The sequence below is a fragment of the Phyllobates terribilis genome, unplaced genomic scaffold (assembly GCF_046119375.1).
Source record: "Phyllobates terribilis strain yellow unplaced genomic scaffold, ASM4611937v1 Scaffold_1__5_contigs__length_1240528914, whole genome shotgun sequence".
NCBI lineage: Eukaryota > Metazoa > Chordata > Amphibia > Anura > Dendrobatidae > Phyllobates > Phyllobates terribilis.
The window spans coordinates 40,338,700-40,361,949 of NW_027362761.1; the positions used below are offsets into that span (position 1 = coordinate 40,338,700).

Below are 23,250 nucleotides of genomic sequence, written 5' to 3' on the forward strand. Positions count from 1 at the left end.
AAAGGTGGTGGTCTTATCTCATATGGGACAAACCTGGTGACAGATTCCCTTTGAAAAATGCATGCCTGTTCATAAGGTTGTCTTCAAATGTGCAATATCACAACCCATGTAGTACCATTATTGCCAGATCAACCACAATCTCCTGATCCGAACTAGCAGGTCATATGAGTGTCTGTGTGACCCTCAAAGTATATGCCTTCCCAGACCATCACTTACCCACTGCCAAACCAGTTATCGTTGATGTTGGTCATATGTGCTGAGTGTAAACATGCTTTCATCTATGAAAAAAACAGGATGCCAATGATGGATCTGCCAATTCTGGTATTCAATGGTAAATGCCAATAGAGCTGCTGGTGTAGAGCTTTAAGTCTAGTTCCCATGTTGGGTCCTCATTCACCTTCATAGCAGTTTGTTCAGAAACATGCAACTTGTTAGCTACCACTTGTAGGGCCCTGGCAGGGCTTCTCCTGTTGTACCTCACACAAAGGAGCAGAATTCTACTAGGTTGATGCCCTTGCATGGCCCTGTCTGGCTCCTCTCGTGTAGCAGCTTATGTTCTGTCATCTGCTCCATGCTCTTGATACTTTTCTGAAACCTTCTAGAGATGAATGGGAAGGGATAAGAAGTGGGTTTTTGTTTGTGACAACCACCTACAGAACCATTTCCTTTTGGAGGTTGTCTTGCTATTGTCTCTATTGTCACCTTTAGTCACTTTCATTTGCATCAAAACAGGTGAATATAATTCACCATCACTTTTCCTTCTTAATAGGTCAGATTGATATCACTAAAAGCCCGATTCTTAACTGGATAAAAAGCTTTGATAAAATTAAAGCTGCAGTATAATTGTTTTACATGGGCAACAAATAGTATTTATTTTAGACAGGTCTGATGCATGTATTTGCCCCTTGATGTTTCATTTTCTCACCATTAGGCCACGGCCCCACTATCAGTATTTGGTCAGTATTCGGTCAGTATTTTTTCTCAGGAGTTGGGGCCAAAACCAGGAGTGGGTGATAAATGCAGAATTGGTAACTTGTTTCTATTATACCTTTTCTCTGATTGTTCCTCACCTGGTTTTGGCTCCCACTCCTGAGAAGAAATGCTGACCGAATACTGATAGCGGGGCTGTGGCCTTAGTGTAAGTGCAAATGACTATTTTTCCTCCATCCGAGAAAAAGCAGTCCAATTTTTCTGATCAGACTCTGATCAGAGTTTGATCAGATTGGCATCAGTTTTTCTCAGAGGTGGAGAAAAAAAAGTTTCTCCAACCTCTACATTCTGTGAGTGCATGAAAATTGGACTGCACTCGGATGTCATCCAAGTGCAGTCCAATGTTTTACACGGACCCATAGATTTGGACTGCCAATTTTAAACCGAAATTCAAATCAAAATTGGACGTGTCTACGATTTTTTCTCTTGGACCAATCGGTCCGAGGAAAAAATTGGATTTGTGCACAGCCCCACAGAATATCACAGATATGACTGCTATCCATGAAAACCACTTGTCCGATATAATGTGCACCAGCCCTTATCAATATTCTTGTCTATACTCGGACGTTAAAGGGGTTATCTAATCTTCTAATAAAATTCTGCAGTCGGTCTATCTGACTGCAGACTTCTGAATCCTTACTGAATCTACACACTGTCAGGGTTCTCTGGTGTTGCTGGTGAGAGCAGACGATCAAGTGTTCGCAAGTATGTAATTTGTATATACTGTATATATGGTCACGTGCCAACTAGTCGTTCTTGGACTTGCTCAATAAAAGCACATCTAGTCGGAATGTGACCGGAAGTATGCAAGTAGCCTGTCTGTTCTCACTATCAACATTGAAGAATCCTGACAGCGTGTGGACATATACATAGACTTCTGAAAGCTATGAATTTATTACAGCATATAAAATTAGCACCACACTGATATATTGTATCAAATTGAAGAGAAATTGGTATCCTTGGTGTGTTTATCGAAATGTCTGGATACATTGTAAAAAGATGAAACCTTTACATTATGTTTCTAAAGCCCGTTTTACAAGAAGCTGAGATAGGATGGATTTAAACACACAGGTTTTTGACAAATCAGACATTTTTGACCGCATATATTTTGTTAGGTTTTAACCACTTTTCATCTTCTTAAATTGCTATGATCATCCTAAAGTAAAATCTTTCTTTCCCTATAAAGGAAGAGTCCTTCAGATATTTTTAAATCATTGTGACAGGCAGATTTTTAAGCAACCTCCAATAAGTTGTATGGAAGATGAGACAGACTACAAGGGGGAAAAGGTGGATTGTACCCAGTTTGGTCACCTAATTACCTATATTCAAATTCTGTGGTATGCTCTTGAATGAGCCGCCAACTTTCCTAAATATGCCTGAGGTAGAGTGGGAATCTCCACTGGGTTTAATTTCCCAGTGACCATACCGGTGTATAAGAATACCTGTTCTTTTGTGATTTAGTGACTATTGCATGATTTCTAAGGATCTGTCTCTCCTGACTTTGCCTCTTGTGTCTGTTTATTGTCATACTAAGCCCTAAAGAATTGCACATTACCTTTTATTCAGTTGTTGAAATACTAGCTCCCATCTAAGACATTAGGGCTTAAAGGGACTGTCCGGTCCAAACCAATAAGTCTGCAGTCACTTTCTGTGACTGCAGACCTATGAATTTGCAGGGGCATTCGCCGGTTTCAGACAAGGGAATATATGAGTTAAACATACCCCCGGCCAGTGGACGTGGTTTTGCTCCTTACATTTGTATTGAGCAGAGTCTGCGCCCCATCTAGTGACTAGGTGGGTGTAGACGACTAGAGGGCGCGGCCTCGTTCCATACAAGTGTATGGAGAGCGAGGGCGCGCCCACTGGCCAGGGGTATGTATAACTCATACATACCCTCCGTTCCTGGGTCTGAAACCGGCAAATCCTCGCAAAGCATAGTGCGTGCGCTGGGGGGATTCATAAGTCTGCAGTCACACAGAGTGACTGAAGACTTATCAATTTAGACAGCACAACCCCTTTAAAAAACTCGGGGAGCAGATGGAATAAAATAAGAGCAAAATCTGGCCAACTGGTGAAAGCTTTTCTTTAAATACAACAGGAACATTAATTTTGTGTTTTCTTTCTAAAATCTCTAGATCTGTAGAAACTTCAGCACTGACGCCACTATAAACCCTCAGATGTTATCTCACGAATGTAATAAATTGGTTAAAATTTGATGGACTAAAAAAACAAAACATGCTGTCTTTTACTAATTCAGTTTGTGAAATGTTCTTAAGACATTCGGACAATTTTATTATTATTACAATGTATTCACACAATTTTATGTAACTATCCAATCCTTCGATTCAGTACATATCAATTATAATACATGTATAATACTCAGCTTTGATTCTTCCCTCTCCCACCCACACCAAAATTAAGTTAAAAAATGGCCAAGATATCTAAGCTTGTCACAAAGTATTGTCTAAGAACAAGCATAGATTCAGAGATTATGTGCATAGGTCATTTTTACGGGCAGATTTGTACATTTGGAGAAGCTGTGCTCCATCTTCTAATGTAACTGGTGGATCTAATGTTATCTGCCATCAGAAAGTAAGGACATGATAGAGCAAAGTATGAGGCCTTGTAGTGACATAGACCTTATTCATTTATATAAAGTAGCCCTTCCATGAATACTTTTTCTTTATTAAATGTGTGTATACAGTAAGGAAAATACGCATTTGATACACTGCCAATTTTGCACGTTTTCAAACCTACAAAGAATGGAGATCTGTAATTTTTGATACAATGGAAAACCAGACCTTACTATTTGGTACAGAAACCTTTGTTTGCAATTACAGAGGTCAGATGTTTCCTGTAGTTCTTGACCAGGTTTACACACACTGCAGCAGGGATTTTGGTCCACTCCTCCATACAGATCTTTTCCAGATCTTTCAGGTTTAGGGACTGTCGCTGGGCAATATGGAGTTTCATCTCCCTCCAAATATTTTCTATTGGGTTCAGGTCTGGAGACTGGCTAGGCCACTCCAGGACCTTGAAATGCTTCTTACAGAGCAACTCCTTAGTTGCCCTGGCTGTATGTTTCTGATCATTGTCATGCTAGAAGACCCAGCAATGACCCATCTTCAATATTCTTACTGAGGAAAGGAGGTTGTTGGCCAAAACCACCTCATCCATCTTTCCTTCAATACGGTACAGTCATCCTGTCCCCTTTGCAGAAAAGCACCCCCAAGGTATAATATTTCCCCCACCATGCTTCACGGTTGGGACAGTGTTCTTAGGGTTGTACTCATCTTTATTCTTCCTCCAAACATGGCGAGTGGAGTTGATACTGAAAAGTTCTATTTTGGTCTCATCTGACCACATGACCTTCTCCCATGCCTCTTCTGGATCATCCAGACAGTCATTGGCGAACTTCAAATGGGCCTGGACATGTGCTGGTATGAGCAAGGGGACCTTGCGTGCCCTGCAGGATTTAATCCATGATGACGTAATGTGTTACTAACGGTAATGTTTGAGACTGTGGTCCCAGCTTTCTTCAGGTCGTTGACCAGGTCCTCCCATGTAGTTCTAGGCTGATTCCTGACCTTTCTCATAATCATCCCTACCCCACAAGACGAGATCTTGCATGGAGCCCCACACCAAGGAAGATTGACAGTCACCTTGTGTTTCTTCCATTTTCTAATAATTGTGCTAACAGTTGTTGCCTTCTCACCAAGCTGCTTGCCTATTTCCTATAGCCTATCTCAGTCTTGGGCAGGTCTACAATTTTGTCCCTGGTGTCCTTAGACAGCTCTTTGATCTTGGCCATGGTGGAGAGGTTGGAGTGTGATTGACTGAGTGTGTGGACAGTGTCTTTTATACAGGTAACACGTTCAAGCAGGTGCAATTAATACAAGTAATGAGTGCCGAGTAGGAGGGCTTCTTAAAGAAAAACTAACAGGTCTGTGAGAGCCAGAATTCTGTCTGGTTGGTAGGTGATTAAATACTTATTTCATGCAATAAAATGCAATTTAATTATGTAAAAATCATACAATGTGATTTTCTGGTTCTGGTTTTCTGGTGTGATTCTATCTCTCACAGTTGAAGTGTACCTACAATAAAAATTACAGACCTCTCTATTTTTTGTAGGTGGGAAAACTTGCAAAATTGTCAGTGTATCAAATACTTATTTTCCCCACTGTATGTGTATGTTGTGTATTGTTAGGCTTTGCTCACACTTGCGTATAAATAATCGGTCCCATTCTCATCCAGGAGAGTGGGACGATTTTTTCTCACTTGTCATCCGTGTGCTGTCCATGTTTTTACTCAGCAGCTATTAATCCTTTACAGGACCATTTACAGTTTCCTATTCTAAAGAGTTGTAATGTATCTGTAAAAATCGCATTTTATATTGATGATCCATATGGCATGCGATTTTTTTCTCACACCCATCTGATTTTGGAGTGAAATCGTAGCATGCTGCGATTTTTTTCTCCTGCTGGTACAGCTGAGAAAAAATATGGAGCTCTGCACTGCCTCATTGGATAACATTGGTCTGAGTGCAATGCAACTTTTTTTCGCATTCCACTCACGGAGTTTATACGCAAGTGGGAACGAGGCCTTAGTGTAATAATATACCCAGCTACCGCTGCTTTCTCCGGTGTCCAGCGGTGTTCTTCTCAGCTTCTCTGTGACATCACCAGTACGGCAGACTGTCAGGATTATGCTCTGCACTCTGTGCGATCCGGGAGTGACTTTTACAATGTAAGTCTACGGAGCGTCAGAACGAGGCTTAGAACGATGCTCCGTAGGCTTTCATTGTAAAATCGATTTCCGGCTCATGCATAGAGCATAGAATGAGCCGGTTAGTCGGAATTGTCTGACGTCATTCAGAAGCAGAGAAGAATGGCGCTGGACACTGAAGAGAGCAGCGGTAGGTTAGTATATTAATACACTCACACTAATTACTTGCATTTATACACACATTTAATTAATAAAAAAAATTGCCATTTTTTCGTGTTTTGCTACCTCACAACGTGGAATTTCACTGTTTTTTTTGCGGGTTTCCATCAGTTCATGTAACATGCCTATAACTGTGAACATTTGCCTTTCTTTTTATTTGTGAAGCAAACAACAAATAGGACAAAATAAGTGAAAACTTCAGTGTGCATAACTATTCACCCCCCTAACATCAGTACTTTGTAGTGCCTCCTTTTGCGGAAATTACAGATGCAAGTCACTTTCAATAAGTCTCTATGAGCTTTCCACATCTTGCCACTGGGATTTTTGCCCATTCCTCAAGGCAAAACTGCTTCAGCTCCTTCAACTTAGATGGTTTCCTCTGGTGAACAGCAATCTTCAAGTCTGAGCAAAGATTCTGAATTGGATTAAGCTCTGGGTTTTGACTCGGCCACTCCAAAATATTTACCCATTTCCCCTTAAACCACTCTAGTGTTGCTTTAGCAGTATGCTTTGGGTCATTGTCTTGTTGGAAGGTGAACCTCCATCTCAGTCTCAAATCACTAACAGACTGAAACAGGTTTTGCTCAAGAATATTCCTGTATTTCACACCAACCATCTTCCCCTAGACTCAGACCATTTTCGCTGTCCCTATTACCAAAAAACATCCCCACAGCATGATGCTGCCACCATGCCACTGTGGCGTCCCTGAGGGTTCGGTCGCCACACAGGTACTGCATCTCACCCAGAGGTGTGGTATCTCACTCTCAGGTAAGGAAGGAGTACAGCTCAGGACCCTAACACCTGCATTCACTACACCACATTTCCGGGGGACAGGGCGAGATTGCTCCTACGGGAGAGCACAGTCCCTGGTCCCTGGCTGGAGTGGGGGGGGACCACCTAGTGAGGGGGAACCATGTAGTGGATGGGGTGGCGGACGTAGATCAGGGGAGCAGTTGAAAGGAAGCTGTATAAATAGGAAACCATCTTAGTTCAGCCAGTCAGAGGAGGAGAAGTGACAGGAGCAGAGGCTCTGTATGAGCTCTGCTCCAGAGGCGGGCCTGTACTGTGAGGCCCAAGTCAGTCAGAAAAGAAGAGGGAGCAGGAAGGCTCCAGGAGAAGAAGGGATCCCAGGGGTACGGGCAGTGCTGGAGGCCACCCGTACGCCCGAATCTGCCGGAAGGTGGAGGGGTCAGGCCACAAGAAGGGAACCGGGTCCCTCAACTAGTGAAAGATTGCAAGTCTTAGCTAGAAACCGGAGGCTGCAGTACTTTAAGTCCAGTAGCCACATGTCCACGCCAGTCTCACCGAGAAGGTAGCCACATAGGACCCAGGGGACGGAACATACGTCGCCCGCCAAGGCCCGCGGGTACCGGATTGGAGTCACTAGGTGTGAGGTGCAGGGAAGAGGCCAGAGAAAGGACACAGAAGGGGGTCCTGCTAAGTACTCCGGAGCTATTTGGGGGTGGACTGAGCCCCTCACTGAGTACGCACAGCACGACGGGGGAGATTGCTCTGGTACCTGTAATCTGGACTGCAACAACTGTGAGTAAAGACCCTGGGACTGCACTATCTGGTCTCTGTGTTCCTTGCTGCGCCATCACTTACTGCACTACAACGCTCAGCACAACCTGCACAACCACCATCATCCACACACTGCCCTGAAGCTAACTCTTCCTGTGAGGAGTTATACCATCATTGCTGCAAGACCACCAGCTTCAGCCGCACTCCACAGGTGGCATAGTCGGACATTATAAAAACCTATACATCTCATTCCCCTTGGATTGACCGCCCTGGGTCACAGACCGGGTCACCGCCACTGTGACTACAACCCCCAGCATCTACTGGCCCGGCACCGGGTACCCGACGGCCCAGGGGGCGCGTCACCACCACCATGTTTCACTGTGGGGATGGTGTTCTTGGGATAATGAGCTGTGTTGGTTTGGCGCCAGATATAGCGTTTACCTTTGTGGCCAAAAAGTTCAATTTTTTTCTCATCTGACTACAGCACATTTCTCCATACATTTGAGGAGTCTCCCACATGTCTTTTGGCAAACTCAAAATGAGCCTTACAATTTTTGTTTATAAGTAAAGGCTTTTTTCTGGCCACTCTTCCATATAGGCCACCTCTATGGAGAGTATGGCTTACTGTGGTTGTATGGACAGATATTCCAGTTTCTGATTGGGAACTCTGAAGCTCCTTCAGGGCCCTGTAGGTTTGGATTTCTTTTTCCCTTAATAATAAAGACCTAATTTAAAAACTGCATTTTATGTTTACTTGTGTTATCTTTTGTCAAATATTTAAATTTGTTTTGTGAAACATTGAAGTGTGACAAACATGCAAAAGAATAAGAAATCAGGAAGGGGGCAAAAACTTTTTCACACCACTGTATATTTGACCTTGTTAAGAAATGAACATTATCAGTCAACACCTGGAGAAATGTGAAACTAAAATAAAGGGTTCTTCTTTTACCGGAAGCAATGACATATCTCTAGGACATGCTGTAACTTTCTGATCAGTGGAAGTTCAACCTCTCTGACTGTTTTCAAACCCTAACAAAAGGGGCACCATGTTTGGTATTCCCACCACCAGTAATGTAATAAACTTCAAAAATGCCTCAAAAAATGGCAGTCAGATTGCCACTTATCATAAAGTAATAGTTTTCTGTAATGGGAGACCACTATCATGGATATAAACTACATCGTAATGATGCTATTGAAGTTTATATTGCAGGGCATGAACAACTGAAATAATATGTGCAGCTTAACCTAAAAGAGCACATGATATGGAAGAATAAATATACAAGTGAAGCAACATTTCAAACAATACAAAAAAGTCACGAATTTATAGAAATAGTGTTTTTTTTAGATGCTAATGATACTTGGTGTAGTGTGCGTGGAATGTCACTCATGTTTTCCTGCGTTGACAGATTCTGTTACATTTTAGCAGAAATGTAATGCTTTCCTCTTCTACAGTTTACAGGCAGAATCATTTAGTGGAGAGCAACCAATCTGAAATATTTCATGCACGAATGCTCGAGTTGTTTTCAGAATTGTTTAATAGACATCTCATGTCTGACATTTAACAGGAGACTATTGTTTTTAGAAAATGTGCAAAATATGAACAGTTATAAATTGTAAATCACGTGTTAAAAACTACAGCAGAAGTCGATGTTCAATAATGATATATGGTTCCTTTGTTGAATTCTCCTCTTTTAGTCCTTTAGCATATCATTCACTTTTTCTGGTACATTGCCATCCACCAGAAATAGTGGCCAAATAATTCTAGACATAGGGTAATATTTACTTAAAGGGGTATTCCCATCTCCAAGATCCTATCCCAATATGTAGTAGGTGTAATAATAATAATAATATTAGCAAATACCTCCAATTAGAAATGTAGTATAGTATTTTTGATTCTCTATCTCTTTCCTCATGTGCAGGTATTGCAGGACCTTAGGTATCCATGGTTACGACCACTAGCAGCTAGCTAACGAACTATCACTTTATCAGTGGATGTAACCATGGATACCTAAGGTCCTGCAATGCCTGCACATGAGGAAAGAGACATAGTGAATTATAAAAACTATACTACATTTCTAATTGGAGGTATTTGCTAATATTACTATTATTACACCTACTACATATTGGGATAGAATTTTGGAGATGGGAATACCCCTTTAAGACCAGGTTAGGGTGCCTTACTTAACGCACTCACCTCTTAATAAATCTGACACGTTGGGCAACCTGTGAGCGAATATAGCGAGGGCATTTCAGACTATAAAATACAACTTTTAATAGATAAGTTTAAAATATTTGGTGTAAGACAATTAAGACGGAGACAAAGTACACATACTCCCCAGGTCTTGGTAACAACTATAATAAGAGAGCAGCACACATCACCTAAAATGGCGTACAGGACCCTGGTCAGAAAGGATCAAATAATAAAACCTTAATGTCACAGGGTCTCTGTGAGGCGTCCAAAAAGTGAGTGGACAAAATTAGACGTTTCTCAGTGTCAAAATAATGATCCTGCCATTGACACAGGATAAACGTCTTAGGATGATTGAAATAAAACGTTTCTCATATACATTCAAGATAGATAAGGTAAGATTATAGCAATGACATCACCAAAAGAAAACGTTTATCCTCCATACAAAAAAACATTTAGAAAATTGAATAAGAGTAATGGAATGTCCTCACCTGATATGTGGAGTAGTACACGTCACAGTGGGGTAAAAAGAGGAGATATTTCCTGAAGGGGAGGCAGGGAAGCAGGCAATAGTCCAGGGGAGGCGCATTTTTCTGCGCCTATTAACACCCTATATGGACTGCGTTATCCCTGTACCCCTTTTCTCCTGCCCTAACAAGGACAGTCCACATCTAGACTGCTCTAATAGCCCTGTGCTTGCCTTGTAGTCCAGACGCATTTCTTCCTTTTGGAGTCATCAGGGGACCCTACTATGTAGCACCATGGAGGCTAAGCTGTCTCAACATGATAAAGCAAAACTGTCTTCACTAGTCTCAGGTGAAGCAGTGCTATGGCGAAAAGGGGGAGTCTATATATGATACTGATATTCAAATAGTCAGGTGGATGTAGGTCCACTTATAATAGCCAATAGTGTTAAACCCATCAGCTGGGTGTATATGAGGAAATGACCCGGCATGCGGTAGTGTGTGGAACGCACGCTCACCTATTGGAATGCAAGCCACTTCTGGTGATGTCAGATCTGGTGGAGTGAGCACAGCAGCGTGTGAGACGCATGCTATGCCTATGGAACGCCCCGGACGTCACTTCCGGTGACGATATTTCCGGAGGCGTTGCTTTCAGCGGCATCATCGCTAGTCAGGCATTCACAGTACTAATTGCAGCATCTCAATTAGGGGAGTTCAGAAAACAGCGTCACTCGGGGTTGTGCCCAGATACAGATATAGGACCATTCGTACACTGACCTACTTCATACCGGTGTCACAAAATATGCAGGCCCATAACTGACCCCTTTAGAAGTACATATGAGGGGCAATAACTGCACATGTATGATAGACATGGCTCATTTATGCAAAGGATAGCATAACCAGGTTATTCCCTCCTGTGGAAACAAGGAAGGGGGGCCACATATAACGTTGTATTGTTATAGTATCCACACCAAAATGATTAAGGGGTTCACACTATATTGGCGATATAAAAAGGTGTATTGAACGTTGGCACTAGAATGTCATATAAGTACAGAATAATAGGATTACCTCTGGCGGTACAGAGTCTAAGACAGAGACATAGATGTGCGATGTCAGCCAGTATTAAACTGATCAGGCTAAAGAGATAACAGATATAGGAATTCAATATGGAGGGCAACCAAAAGGATATAGATCTTTGAATAAAACAATTATATGTACATTGCTCATTTAATCCTGATGGTACCACTGTATTTAGATACAAGATCCACCTAGTCTCGGCCTGCAATATCAGTCTGTCCCAATTTCCACCTCTCTGGGGTCTAGGAATATGATCAATCCCATGAATTTAATCAGTTTCATGTCTCCATTATGATACAAGTTCATATGTCTAGCAAGTGGAGTGTCTCTTTGATGTTCAACATCACCAACATGTTCGCCTATACGGCATCTAAACTCTCGAATGGTCGCCTTGTAAATTACACCCTGGGTTCGACAAATAATAAAGGATCGTATATCAAAGTTTTCCTTGGTGACATTGCCTATGAAACTTGAGCCTGTCTGGACATATCGGCAGGACACACAATTGTGGCATTTTTAGCACCCATTATGGTTTTCAAGCCATGTAGGGGTTTTAGAAACTTGAAAATGACTTTGGACAAGTCGATCACTGAGGGATCTTCCCTTTCTGTGTATTATTAAGGGGCTGTCCGTCAGTAAAATCCCAATATCAGAGTCCATTTTTAGGATGGCCCAGTGTTTGTTAAAAATTTCCCTGACCTGTTGGGCTCCATTATCAAAGGTGGTAATGAACCTATAAGATTCAGTAGTGGTGGGTCTCCTAGGGGGTGCAAGCAGGCTCGATTGAGTCTGACCTTTAGCATGGTGATAGGCTTTCCTCAAGATGTAATCAGGATAGCCCCTAATCTTGAACCTCTCTCTCAGATCCCTGGCTTGAAGTTCAAAAGCAGTAGTATCAGTGCAATTTCTCCTCAGTCTCAGGTACTGCCCTTTGGGTATACCCATTTTTAGATGTTTGGGGTGGCTACTATCCCACTGTAAGAGGGAGTTTGTTGCTGTCGGTTGTGTCATTAAGGTTTTATTATTTGATCCTTTCTGACCTGGGTCCGGTACTCCATTTTAGGTGACGTGTTCTGCTCTCTTATTATAGTTGTTACCCCGACTTGGGGAGTATGTGTACTTTGTCTCCGTCTTAATTCTCTTACACCAAATATTTTAAACTTATCTATTAAAAGTTATATTTTATACTGTGAAATACCCTTGCTATATTCTCTTAATGACTGGGTATGATATATATATGAATACAAATCATATTATTGCTACTTCTGCAACCTGTGAGCCCAAACCCAAATGTACGCCAGCCATGAGTTGGTTTAGATTTCTGGTTCTGGCATAAAATATATTTAATCTGTTGAGTCCGTGGGCAACCACGATCATTACTGCTAAGCCCAGCCGAATTTTTAGAGTAATGTCGAAGACCGTTGAAAAAGAGCAAAAAGTAAAAAAGTTTTGCACAAATATGGCTTTCTCGAAATGTTGAGGCTTTTTCATACCACAAGTGTGCTGCAGGGCACTTTATAAATGTCCACTATACTGTACTGTAGTACGCACAGATATTGCCAGCAATATTACCCAGTGACATACTATTGCTCCCAGCCATAGTGGCTACATAAGAAATGGCCACAAAAACATGTCTTTTTATCGATAGTGCTCAAATTATACCAGCCCCAGTGGCCAAATTGTTAATGCCATAGCCCTAATCAAATCCATGTGTGTTTTCCTCCTCCTTCAGCAAGTCACATTTGAGCAGCATATACACATGTGAGTTCCTTTTTCAGGTGTACGTCTTCATCCAGCTTTCCTACTTGGTGACTACAGTTGTCACTCCTATTGCATATTGCATATTGTTGAGCGCCATGCAATTGAATTACATATCTGGGGCACAAAATTACTTTCAGAAAAAACCTCAGATGAATGAATGGATCGGGTTCAGGTTAGCTACCAGCACTGTTTTAGTGACATGTAGTTTATACAAGGTTAAATAAAAATAGAGTATTACCTTACTCTAATGTCCTATAATTTTTATTTTTTTTATTTTTTTTATCAGGTGCTTCAGAGTGGACGTCTTGGTTTAATGTAGACCATCCAGAAGGCGATGGAGATTATGAAACAGTAGAGGCCATTCGCTTTTATTACCCTCAGCGTTTGTGCATTAGACCTATTGCTCTTGAAGCCAGAACCACCGAATGGAATAGGCCAAAGGACACGAAGGAGGTTGTACACTCTAATCCAAAAAAGGGCTTCTGGTGCATCAACAAAGAGCAACAAAGAGGACAAAATTGTTCCAACTATCATGTTAGGTTTCAATGTCCACTTGGTAAGAAAGATATGATTATATTCAAGGCCCAGATTCCTTTTTACAGGATTTGTCTCACATAGAAAATAATGGGACATTAATTTTCTAAAGAGAGTATGGATTAAGGGAATTTCTTAAAGTATTTTTCTCATCATAGTAAGTCATGACACATTTCTAACAAAGTGATGATTAATACCCCTCATTTGAAAAGAGCCAAGTTGTACTTCCTTGTACAATGTCTTGCTGGGAATGCCACCGTGCAAGAAAAAAACTGAGATCTCAGCCTATCCATTCACAAAATCTGCATTGGTTTAATGTAGACCTGGGCAAACTGTGGCCTGTGGGCCACATCCGGCCCCTGACTGTTCCAGTCCGGCCCGCGGACCGAGACAGCCGAAGTAATGAAACAGTGGCCCATGAGCCACATCATGCCCTCCTCCACCCACCGCCCATCCGCCATCGCCCTTTGTCACCACCATTTGCATACTCGGGATGCAGACAGTGGTGAATACATTGGTGGAGGATGGGGCTGCTGGCTACATCTTCCACCAATCAGCCTGTGAGACAGCAGACGTGATGACGTCATTTTATTGCACTGCTGCTGAGACTCATTGCACAGGAGACAGGAGCAGAGCGCCGGGGAATGGGAGCGAGGTGAGTATGTGTTCCTTTTTTCATGTGTATGGGATATTTGTCATTACACAGTACATAGCAGGGGCACATTTATAAGATTATCTCAGCATAAGAACATTTTATTTAATCACATCCAATTGTGGAACTTATTATTATTCCAAAATCTATTGACTAAAATGAATTTTTGTTCATGGGAAAACCCCTTTAATTCCGCTCAATATTATGTTATACAATTCATAATAAGTGATACAATTCAGAGGATATAAATAATTAATATGTTAATATTAATATTAAGAAGATTTTCAGCCTATTGGTTTGGCCCTCTACAATAGTCACAGTATCTCATATGGCCCCTTGGGAAAATTAATTGCTCACCCCTGGTTTAATAAGTCAGAATCTCACTAATCAGAATGTTACGGCTTTTTCTATGCTAATGGCGAACATGGGACAAAATTTTAAAAAACATCACAGAAAAAGATAAAGCCTTACCAACACCAGGTCAGATTACCAATGCACTAGCAGGATGCAGCAGGCCCCCATGATAAAGGCGGGGGCAGCACATGTGCAAAATACTGATGCAAACAGCCACTCACTGACCTAGCAATTCATGGATTAGCTGGCTGTGTAGTATTATACATGCACACAGATGGGGCTTGCATAGGGCGCCAGTCACACAGATATGTGTGATGCACAGTGTCTGACTTACAGCCTATTGATGACACCCATACTATTAGATCAGGCGGGCTTTCCAGGACTATATAAGCGCACCCTACAAAGACAGACAACCCAATTCACCCAACCAACACTAAAGGGCCTGGCAGCATCTTGCATAAAAATGTGCAAAAAAAGATGAAAAATAATGTACAAAATAAATACACCACATGGTCGATATTTTGGCCAAAATACGCAATCCCTTTAATTCTGCTCAATATTAAGTGATACAATTCATATTAAGTGATACAATTCATACAATATAAATAATTACAATTAATATGTTAATATTAAGAAGAATTTCAGCCTATTGGTTCGCCCCTATACAATAGTCACAGTCTCTCTTGTGGCCCCTCTGGAAAATTAATTGCTCAACCCTGGTTTAATAGGTCAGAATGTCACTAATCAGAATGTTATGGCTTTTTCTATGCTAAAACATTTATGATTTTATCCAATTTATTTGTTAACCTAAAAGTCCAAAAGTTAAAGATGTTGCTTATACAGCACTACAAATCATAAATAATACAATGATATACAGTACAGACCAAAAGTTTGGACACACCTTCTCATTTAAAGATTTTTCTGTATTTTCATGACTATGAAAATTGTACATTCACACTGAAGGCATCAAAACTATGAATTAACACATGTGGAGTTATATACTTAACAAAAAGTGTGAAACATCAAGTGAATGCCAAGAGTGTGCAAAGCAGTCATCAAAGCAAAAGGTGGCTACTTTGAAGAACCTAGAATATAAGACATATTTTCAGTTGTTTCACACTTTTTTGTTAAGTATATAATTCCACGTGTGTTAATTCATAGTTTTGATGCCTTCAGTGTGAATGTACAATTTTCATAGTCATGAAAATACAGAAAAATCTTTAAATGTGAAGGTGTGTCCAAACTTTTGGTCTGTACTGTATATTACAAAGACATATCTGTATATCCTAAGTCATAATATTTAAACTCAAGCCAGCAATATTTATTATTAAAATAATAAGGTATATGCAAAAATATGCAGACATTAAATCTTGATGATCCCCACTAGATGCGGGTGGTGCAACTCAATTAGCAACATTTCTAGACACTAAACTTTTCTGAATGACACTATAATAGAGGTGAAAGGTATAAAACGTACGAGACTGCCTAAGACCACAACCACTTCTATTACAGTTTGACGTTTGTAAGTTTTGCATCTATAAATTCCTGTAATTCTCTTAGTGACACGTGTTGAGTTGTATTTTAAGTAATTCCTATAAATGTCACCTGTTCATAGGAGCAAATATCCTATTACTTCGAAGCAATTGGGTAAAATAAATGTCAGGTACTTTTCTTCCCATTTACTCCGACAAAAATTAAACACTTTGAGGCATACATGTGGCAACTGTGTGCCGCATCAGTATCATACCGACCGGCGCCTGGGAATCCCTTCCCAGGCGCTGGGTGCTGAAGGAATCTCTCATCATAGTTCCCGGCCAGAGCTGCGACCAGTGCGAGCAAGGGACAATTTTGCGAGTGGTATTCTGCTGCCACTGTCTCCAAAAAATGTAAAAATAAGAATAAAATAAAAAAAATCAATATACTCACCTGAGGAGCAGAGGAGAATGACTCGCTGCGGTGAGCGGGCCCCTGACCTCTGCTGAGATCACTGAGCGGTGTCCTGTCACTCAGTGAACTCAACTCAGTTCAGGGGCCCACTCGCTTTTCCTCTGCTCCTCAGTGTGTGCAGTCACCTCAAGCCAGGTGAGTATAACGATTTTTTAATTTTATTCTTATTTATACTTTTTGGAGACAGCGGCAGCAGAATACTACTCTCAACATTGTCCTCTGCTAGCGCCGATCGCAGTGCAAGCAGGGGTCAATAATGAGAGATTCCTTCACCACCTGGCACTTGGTAACAGCGCTACCTGTACCGCTGATTGCCAGGTGCCGGTACATGTCACACTGATGACACACCGATCCGTTTCATCAGTGTGGGACGTTTTGCGGCGTTCAAAAATGGACATGTCAGCATTAGTGATGAGTGAGCATACTCGCAAGTACTCGGTACTTGCCCGAGCATCTCAGTACTCGAGATGCTCGCCGAGTACTTGCGAGATGCTCGGGCGGATGCTTCGGTCCCCTCCCTGCATGTTTGGTGCTCTTTAGAGCGCCAATCAACATGCAGGGATTGCCTGTCACTCATTGTAATGCCGCAGCCATGGTGCTTGTGGCATTACAGTGATTGGCTGGCCGCACAGCGTCATCAGGTCTATATCAGACCTGGCGCCGCCGTGTTCGTCACAGTCACTCCGGAATCAGGCAGAGTAGGGAGAGGTGCTGCTGAGCTAGGGAGAGATTTGCTTGTATATTAGGTAGTGTAGGGAGAAAAACCATACATTACACATATCCAGCTTAACAAACAGTCCATCTGAGGACTAATCCATCTGCCGAGATATCAGGCAGGCAGTGTATATAAGCAGGCAGTGTATATAGCAGACTGCAGTGTATATAGCACAAGTGGCTCCATTCCAATTCTGCCTTCTGCTGCTGTTAGATATTTCTAGACAAAGGTCCAGGTCTCAGGGGCCAGGAATACTTTTTTTTGGCTCTTAATCCTCATTATTTGCTTAAAAAGCAATCCAGAGAACACCGTTTTTCTGCGCCATTTGCTTATTGGCACTGCAGAATACAGCCAGGTCCTTTCCATATTACAGCGCTAAAAATCCAGCTATTTAAGATTGTGTTTTCTCCATCACAAGAATCACATATACGTTTTCAGAAAATACTGCCATTTCTGACCTCCATTAAAAATTTGTTTCAGTGTGACAGTGAAACAATTTTGCTGTTCAAACTAGTTACATACAGGCCAGGCATTTAAAACTGTGTTTTCTCCGTCACACGGATCACATATACATTTTCAGAAAATACTGCCATTTTTTGGCCTCCATTCAAATTTTTTATTCACTGTGTCAGCAAAGTTTTTGACACCGGTTTGCTGTTCAAAATAGTTACCTACAAGCCAGGTATTTAAAACTGTGTTTTCTCCGTCACACGGATCACATATATGACTCGCCCCCTGGCCCGTGGGGCACGCGGATCCGGGCGATAGGGGAACAATGGGGGTAGTAGTGGCGGCCCGGTCCCGCGGCTCAGGGTGGTCAGGCCAATGGTAGTCTGCTACGTTCTGCTGATAATGTCCGACTACGCCACCCGTGGATTGCGGTTATTAGGAACCGCCGCTGCATGCAGACCACTGGGGCTGATGAGGTGTGCAGCTAGGGTAGTGTGACTCCCCACGGGAAGAGTGCGGCCCCAGGGCAGTATAATGGATGGTGGGAGTGATGGTAGTGAGAATCCCAGTGCTGATAGTGCTGGAGGAGCAAGGAGCACACAGACAACAAGTTGCAGTCCAGGGTCTTTACTAAAACAGGTAAACTGACCCATAAACAGTCCCAGCTAGGAGGGGACCTGGATGTCTGAGAGCAATGGGGAAATTGGCCCTGGTCAGGGTGAGGGTGTAGGCCTACCGTGCTTTCTGCGCTCCTTCTGGCTATCTCCTCGTTATAGGGTAACAGCCCACGTTTCCAAGCTTTCCGTGTATTCTCGCCTGTATGGCCTGCGACGTGGGTTCCTTTCTGCTCCCAGCCTTGAACGGCTTTACTGGTCCCTTCGGTTGTGGCAGGGCCTCCAGGCTTCTTAGGCCAAGGAATATACAGTCCCTTGCGGACTGGTTCTCTGCTGGAGGATGTAGAATCCTCTCAGCCTCAGACACCAAAGTCTGGTAAAGTCAGTCTCTTTCTGCCAAGACAGGCTCTCTTCGCCTCTTGTCTCTGGCTTGTGGCTCTCCTCCTGCCACACTTCCTCTTAGGTGCAGTGCAACTGTCTGTCCCTGCTCTGCTCTGGGACAAGTCTCAGTGCTGAGACAGGCCATCAAGTTCTCTCTAACCCTGCCCTCAGTACCAGCTTTTATAGGGGCAGCCAGCTCCCCCTACTGGCCTGAGACAGGAGGCATTGCATGCTAATGTTCCCCTGACTAGAGAACCTCCCCCTTGCTCTCAGACACAGCTTTAATTACACTTGTGGCATCCAGGCCAGGGTGACACATTCCCCCCTAGTGAAATTTAGTACTCCGGGACTAAACAATACACAAAGACAATATGCATAACTATAAAACATTAATAGACAAACGACGCACAGATTGAGTTCTTAAGGTCACAGTGTGGCCTGAGACCGGGTGTCCATATCACCAATACAACGGGGAGCCTTAACCAGGTGGGGGTCTGTCCTACCCCAAGTCCTTTACAGTCTTATTTCATTCCTGGGTTAGGCTCCGAACGCAGTCCATACAAGGTCCCGGTTATAAAAAGTCCATAACCTTTGAGTCCTTACGGTAGCTGCAAGAAACTGAAACACAGAATTACCAAACATGCAAGTAACTTTGCAAACAATTCAACATTTGGCAACAGGGTTATTTACACTTTTAGTACATCCTATATTCTCCAGCGAGCGGGTATCTGCCCCTTTGTGCTCCTGGTTGATCTACGTAGCCCACTGTCTGGTGGTGGACCCACCTGGCTTTCCCCACTAGCGTTAGGGGTACAGCTACCAGCTGGGTGTACAGGTAGGGCAGGCAGCTGTCTGCAGGTCCTTTGGCTTACCACAGGCATGGCAGGCTCACTGTCAGCAGAGGGTTGACTCTCCTGGGCTGCTGGTACAGGCTCTTCTGCCTCTGGAACCGCTTGCTCCTCTTCACCTTCCGGCTCTGGTGTTGGTTGTTGCTGTGCCGGTTGCAGGAAATGCAGGACAGGTACCACTATGGCATCATTTATGCGAGTCCAGGACTGAGGGAACTGTCCGAGAATGGTGCTGATCATTTCTTCCTTGTCCTCTGCGGGTTCAAGGTCACTCTGATCCTCTTCTGCACTATGGAGTTGCTCGGGGCACCTTTTGAGGTGGTCTCTGGAGACGACACTAGTGGTTTCTCCTCCGTCCTTGGTGATCACGCACACCTTCGGGTTGTCGTGATCAGACTGCAGTACGGTGTAGTGTTCCCTTTCCCACTGGTCGTCCAACTTATGTAGCCTTCTTTTTCGCTTTAGGACTTGCTCACCAGGTTCTAGGGGACCAGCAGGGGCGTGTTGATTGAAGAGTTTTTCTTGCATCTCTCTCACCTGGGCCAGGCTCTTCTCCACACTCTCCTGTACCTTCTTGTACTGCAGTTGCCTTTCCGTATCCCAGTCCGCATCCGGGGAGGTGTCCTCAGGTATTAGGACTCCCATCTCCAGGTCTACGGGCAGCTTACCTGGTCTAGCTCGCATCAGGTAAGCCGGGGTGCAGTTTGTAGCATTCACCGGGATATTGTTGTATAGGTCTATCAGGTCCGGCAGTTTTTCTGGCCACAGGCTGCGTTCCTCCAGGGGCAACGTCTTCAGGAGATCAATGGCTATATTGTTCATCTTCTCACACATCCCGTTGGTTTGGGGCTGGTAAGGCGTTGTACGAATCTTCTTACAGCCATAGAGGTTGCAGAACTCCTGGAAGATTTCAGCCTCGAACGCTGGACCCTGGTCTGTCAGGACCTGTTCCGGATACCCGTGTGGATGGCAGAAATATTGCTGGAAGGCTCTGGCCGCTGTTTGGGCTGTCAAGTCCCTTACCGGGACCACCACTAGAAAACGGGAATAGTGGTCCACGATTGTCAGGGCATAGATGTATCCAGACCGGCTTGGAGCCAATTTGACGTGGTCCAGAGCTACCAGCTCAAGAGGCTGCGTGGTGACGATGGGCCTCAAGGGTGTCTTCTGGCTGGTGCGGTCCTTCCTCCTTAGGTGACAAGGGCCACAGTCTCTGCACCATTTTTCTACAGCTCCTCTCATGCCGACCCAAAAGAACCTTCCTCTTAGCAGGAACTCCAGTTTCTTCCAACCGAAGTGTCCCGCTCTGTCATGGTAAGCCCCCAGGACCATAGCTGCATCCCGCCTTGGGACCAAGACTTGCCAGGTCAGCTCGTGCGTCCGGTGGTTGACAATCCTTCTGCACAACTTGCCTTCGTAGAGGAACAGCTTGCTCTTCTCTTTCCATAGCTGCTTGGCTTCCTCTGGAGCATCCGGATCTATGCGGGCATCTTCCTGGGTCAGCTGATCTTTCACCAGGCGGACTGCAGGGTCACTATCTTGGGTCTCGGCCCAGCTGTGGTGAGGTAGGGGATTGATCATCACATTTGTTAGATCCTCCTCCTTCACGCGGTGAGAGTGTTGAGCGGCTCCATACCGGTGAAACGCGGGGAGTTCTACCTCCTCCAGCTCTTCTGGGTCTTCGTCACCCTCAGGTAAGTGAGGCATTCTTGATAGGGCGTCCGCGTTGGCATTGGTTTTGCCTGCCCGGTACTTGATCACGAAGTCATAGTTGGAGAGATGGGCCATCCACCGCTGTTCTAGGGCACCCAGTCCTGCATTGTCCAGGTGTGTCAACGGGTTGTTGTCCGTGTACACGGTGAACTTTGCGGAGGCCAGGTAATGCTTGAAGCGTTCCGTCACGGCCCACACCACCGCCAAGAATTCTAGCTTGAAGGAGCTGTAATTCTCCGGGTTCCTCTCGGTGGGCCTCAGCTTCCGACTGGCGTATGCGATCACCCGTTCTCTGCCCTGTTGGTTTTGGGACAGTACGGTTCCCAGTCCCACATTACTGGCGTCTGTGTGAAGGATAAAAGGCTGGCCATAATCAGGGTAGGCCAGGATCTCATCCCCCGTGAGGGCCATCTTCAACTGGCGGAAGGACTCCTCTTCCGGTTTATCCCACTTGAAGGGTGGCTTTTGACTCCTGGACTTAGACTGTCCGATCAGGAGGTCCTGCATAGGAGCTGCCATCTTGGTGAACCCGGGGATGAATCTTCGGTAGTAGCCTACCAACCCGAGAAACTGTCTCACCGCTTTGATGTTCGAGGGGCTTGGCAAGCTCTTGATTGCCGTGACCTTGTCAGGGTCGGGGGCTACTCCTTCCGCACTTACCACGTGCCCTAGGTACTGGACCTTCGGTTTCAGCAGGTGACACTTCGATGGTTTCACCTTCAGGCCGTAGCCTGCCAGGGCTTCGAACACCTCGGCCAGGTGCTTTAGATGGTCCTCGTAGGTCTTCGAATAGACGATCACGTCGTCCAGGTAAAGGAGGACCGTCTCGAAGTTTCGGTGCCCTAGACAGCATTCCATCAGCCGCTGGAAGGTCCCTGGTGCATTGCAGAGCCCGAAAGGCATACAGTTGAACTCACTCAGTCCCATCGGGGTGGTGAAGGCGGTCTTCTCCTTGTCAGCCTCTGCCACAGGAACCTGCCAGTACCCGCTAGTAAGGTCCAAAGTAGAAAAGAAGTTAGCTGATTTTAGTGCGGCTAAAGACTCCTCTATTCTAGGCAGCGGATATGCGTCTTTGTGGGTGATACGGTTGATTTGTCTATAGTCCACGCACATTCTCATGGTGCCGTCTTTCTTTTTGACCAGAACCAAGGGGGCTGCCCAGGGGCTACAGCTGTCTCTAATGACCCCAGCTTCCTTCATCTCTCTTAGCATGCCCTTTGCATTCTGATAATGTGCAGGGGGTACAGGTCTGTGCCTCTCTTTTATTGGTGGGTGGCTCCCTGTGGGGATATGGTGTTCTATCCCTTTAACTCTGCCGAAGTCTAGCGGGTGCTTACTAAAAATTCTCTCGTACTCCTGGACCACCTGGTAGACTCCTTGTTTTTGGTGCAGGGGAGTGGAGTCAGCACCCACATGGAGTTTCTGGCACCAGTCCTCCTTTTGTTTCTGGGAGCCATTACCCTCCGCCTGTGGAGATGGAGGCAAGGGTTCCACGGCCCTGATGGCTTTGTGTTCGACAACAAACAGTTTGGCGAGTGTAGCGTACCTGGGTAAGTGTACTTCCCTCTCCCCAATGTTGAGGTTGCGGACGGGCACCCTCCCATGACGGACATCAACCACCCCCCGGGCTGTCAAAATGGTGGGCCTGCTGTCTGAGTACACGGGTTCTACCATGTCTTGGTAGTCTCTACCTCTCAACCCGATTGCAGTCCGACACCAGATCATCATTTCACTTTTGGGAGGCATGGAAATGGGGAATGGGTCACTCAGTCTTACGCTACCGATCTCACCACCAGACAGTTCTACCTGCTGCCGTCTCATCAGGGCTTTTATCTCCTTGTTGAGGACTCTCTGTTGGCTGGAACTAGCATTCACCGCCACCTGTTGTAGAATTACAATTACCTCTGAAAGACAATTTTCAATTACATTAGTACCCACAGTTATTTTAGGGTGACTTTCACGATGGTCAATGTCCACAATAATCACTCCCTGTGCCGGTAGTTCAACTTTACCAATTTTAATGGTCATCTCCTTGAACCCCATCTGCGGCACGGGTAAGCCATTACTGGCGATGATGCTCAAGTTACTGTCTGGATA

The 23,250-nt window shown here is 44.3% G+C and overlaps 1 protein-coding gene across 1 annotated transcript in view; it reads left to right on the forward strand.

Moving 5' to 3' along the window:
• The window catches only part of CILP2 (cartilage intermediate layer protein 2), a 178,187-nt gene that overhangs the window by 35,759 nt on the left and 119,178 nt on the right, over positions 1–23,250 (forward strand). Inside the window, exons 6-7 of the mRNA XM_073665292.1 lie at positions 3,126–3,183; positions 13,232–13,501. Of these exons, the coding sequence (XP_073521393.1) occupies positions 3,126–3,183; positions 13,232–13,501 (328 nt within the window). The remainder of the gene's footprint in view (positions 1–3,125; positions 3,184–13,231; positions 13,502–23,250) is intronic.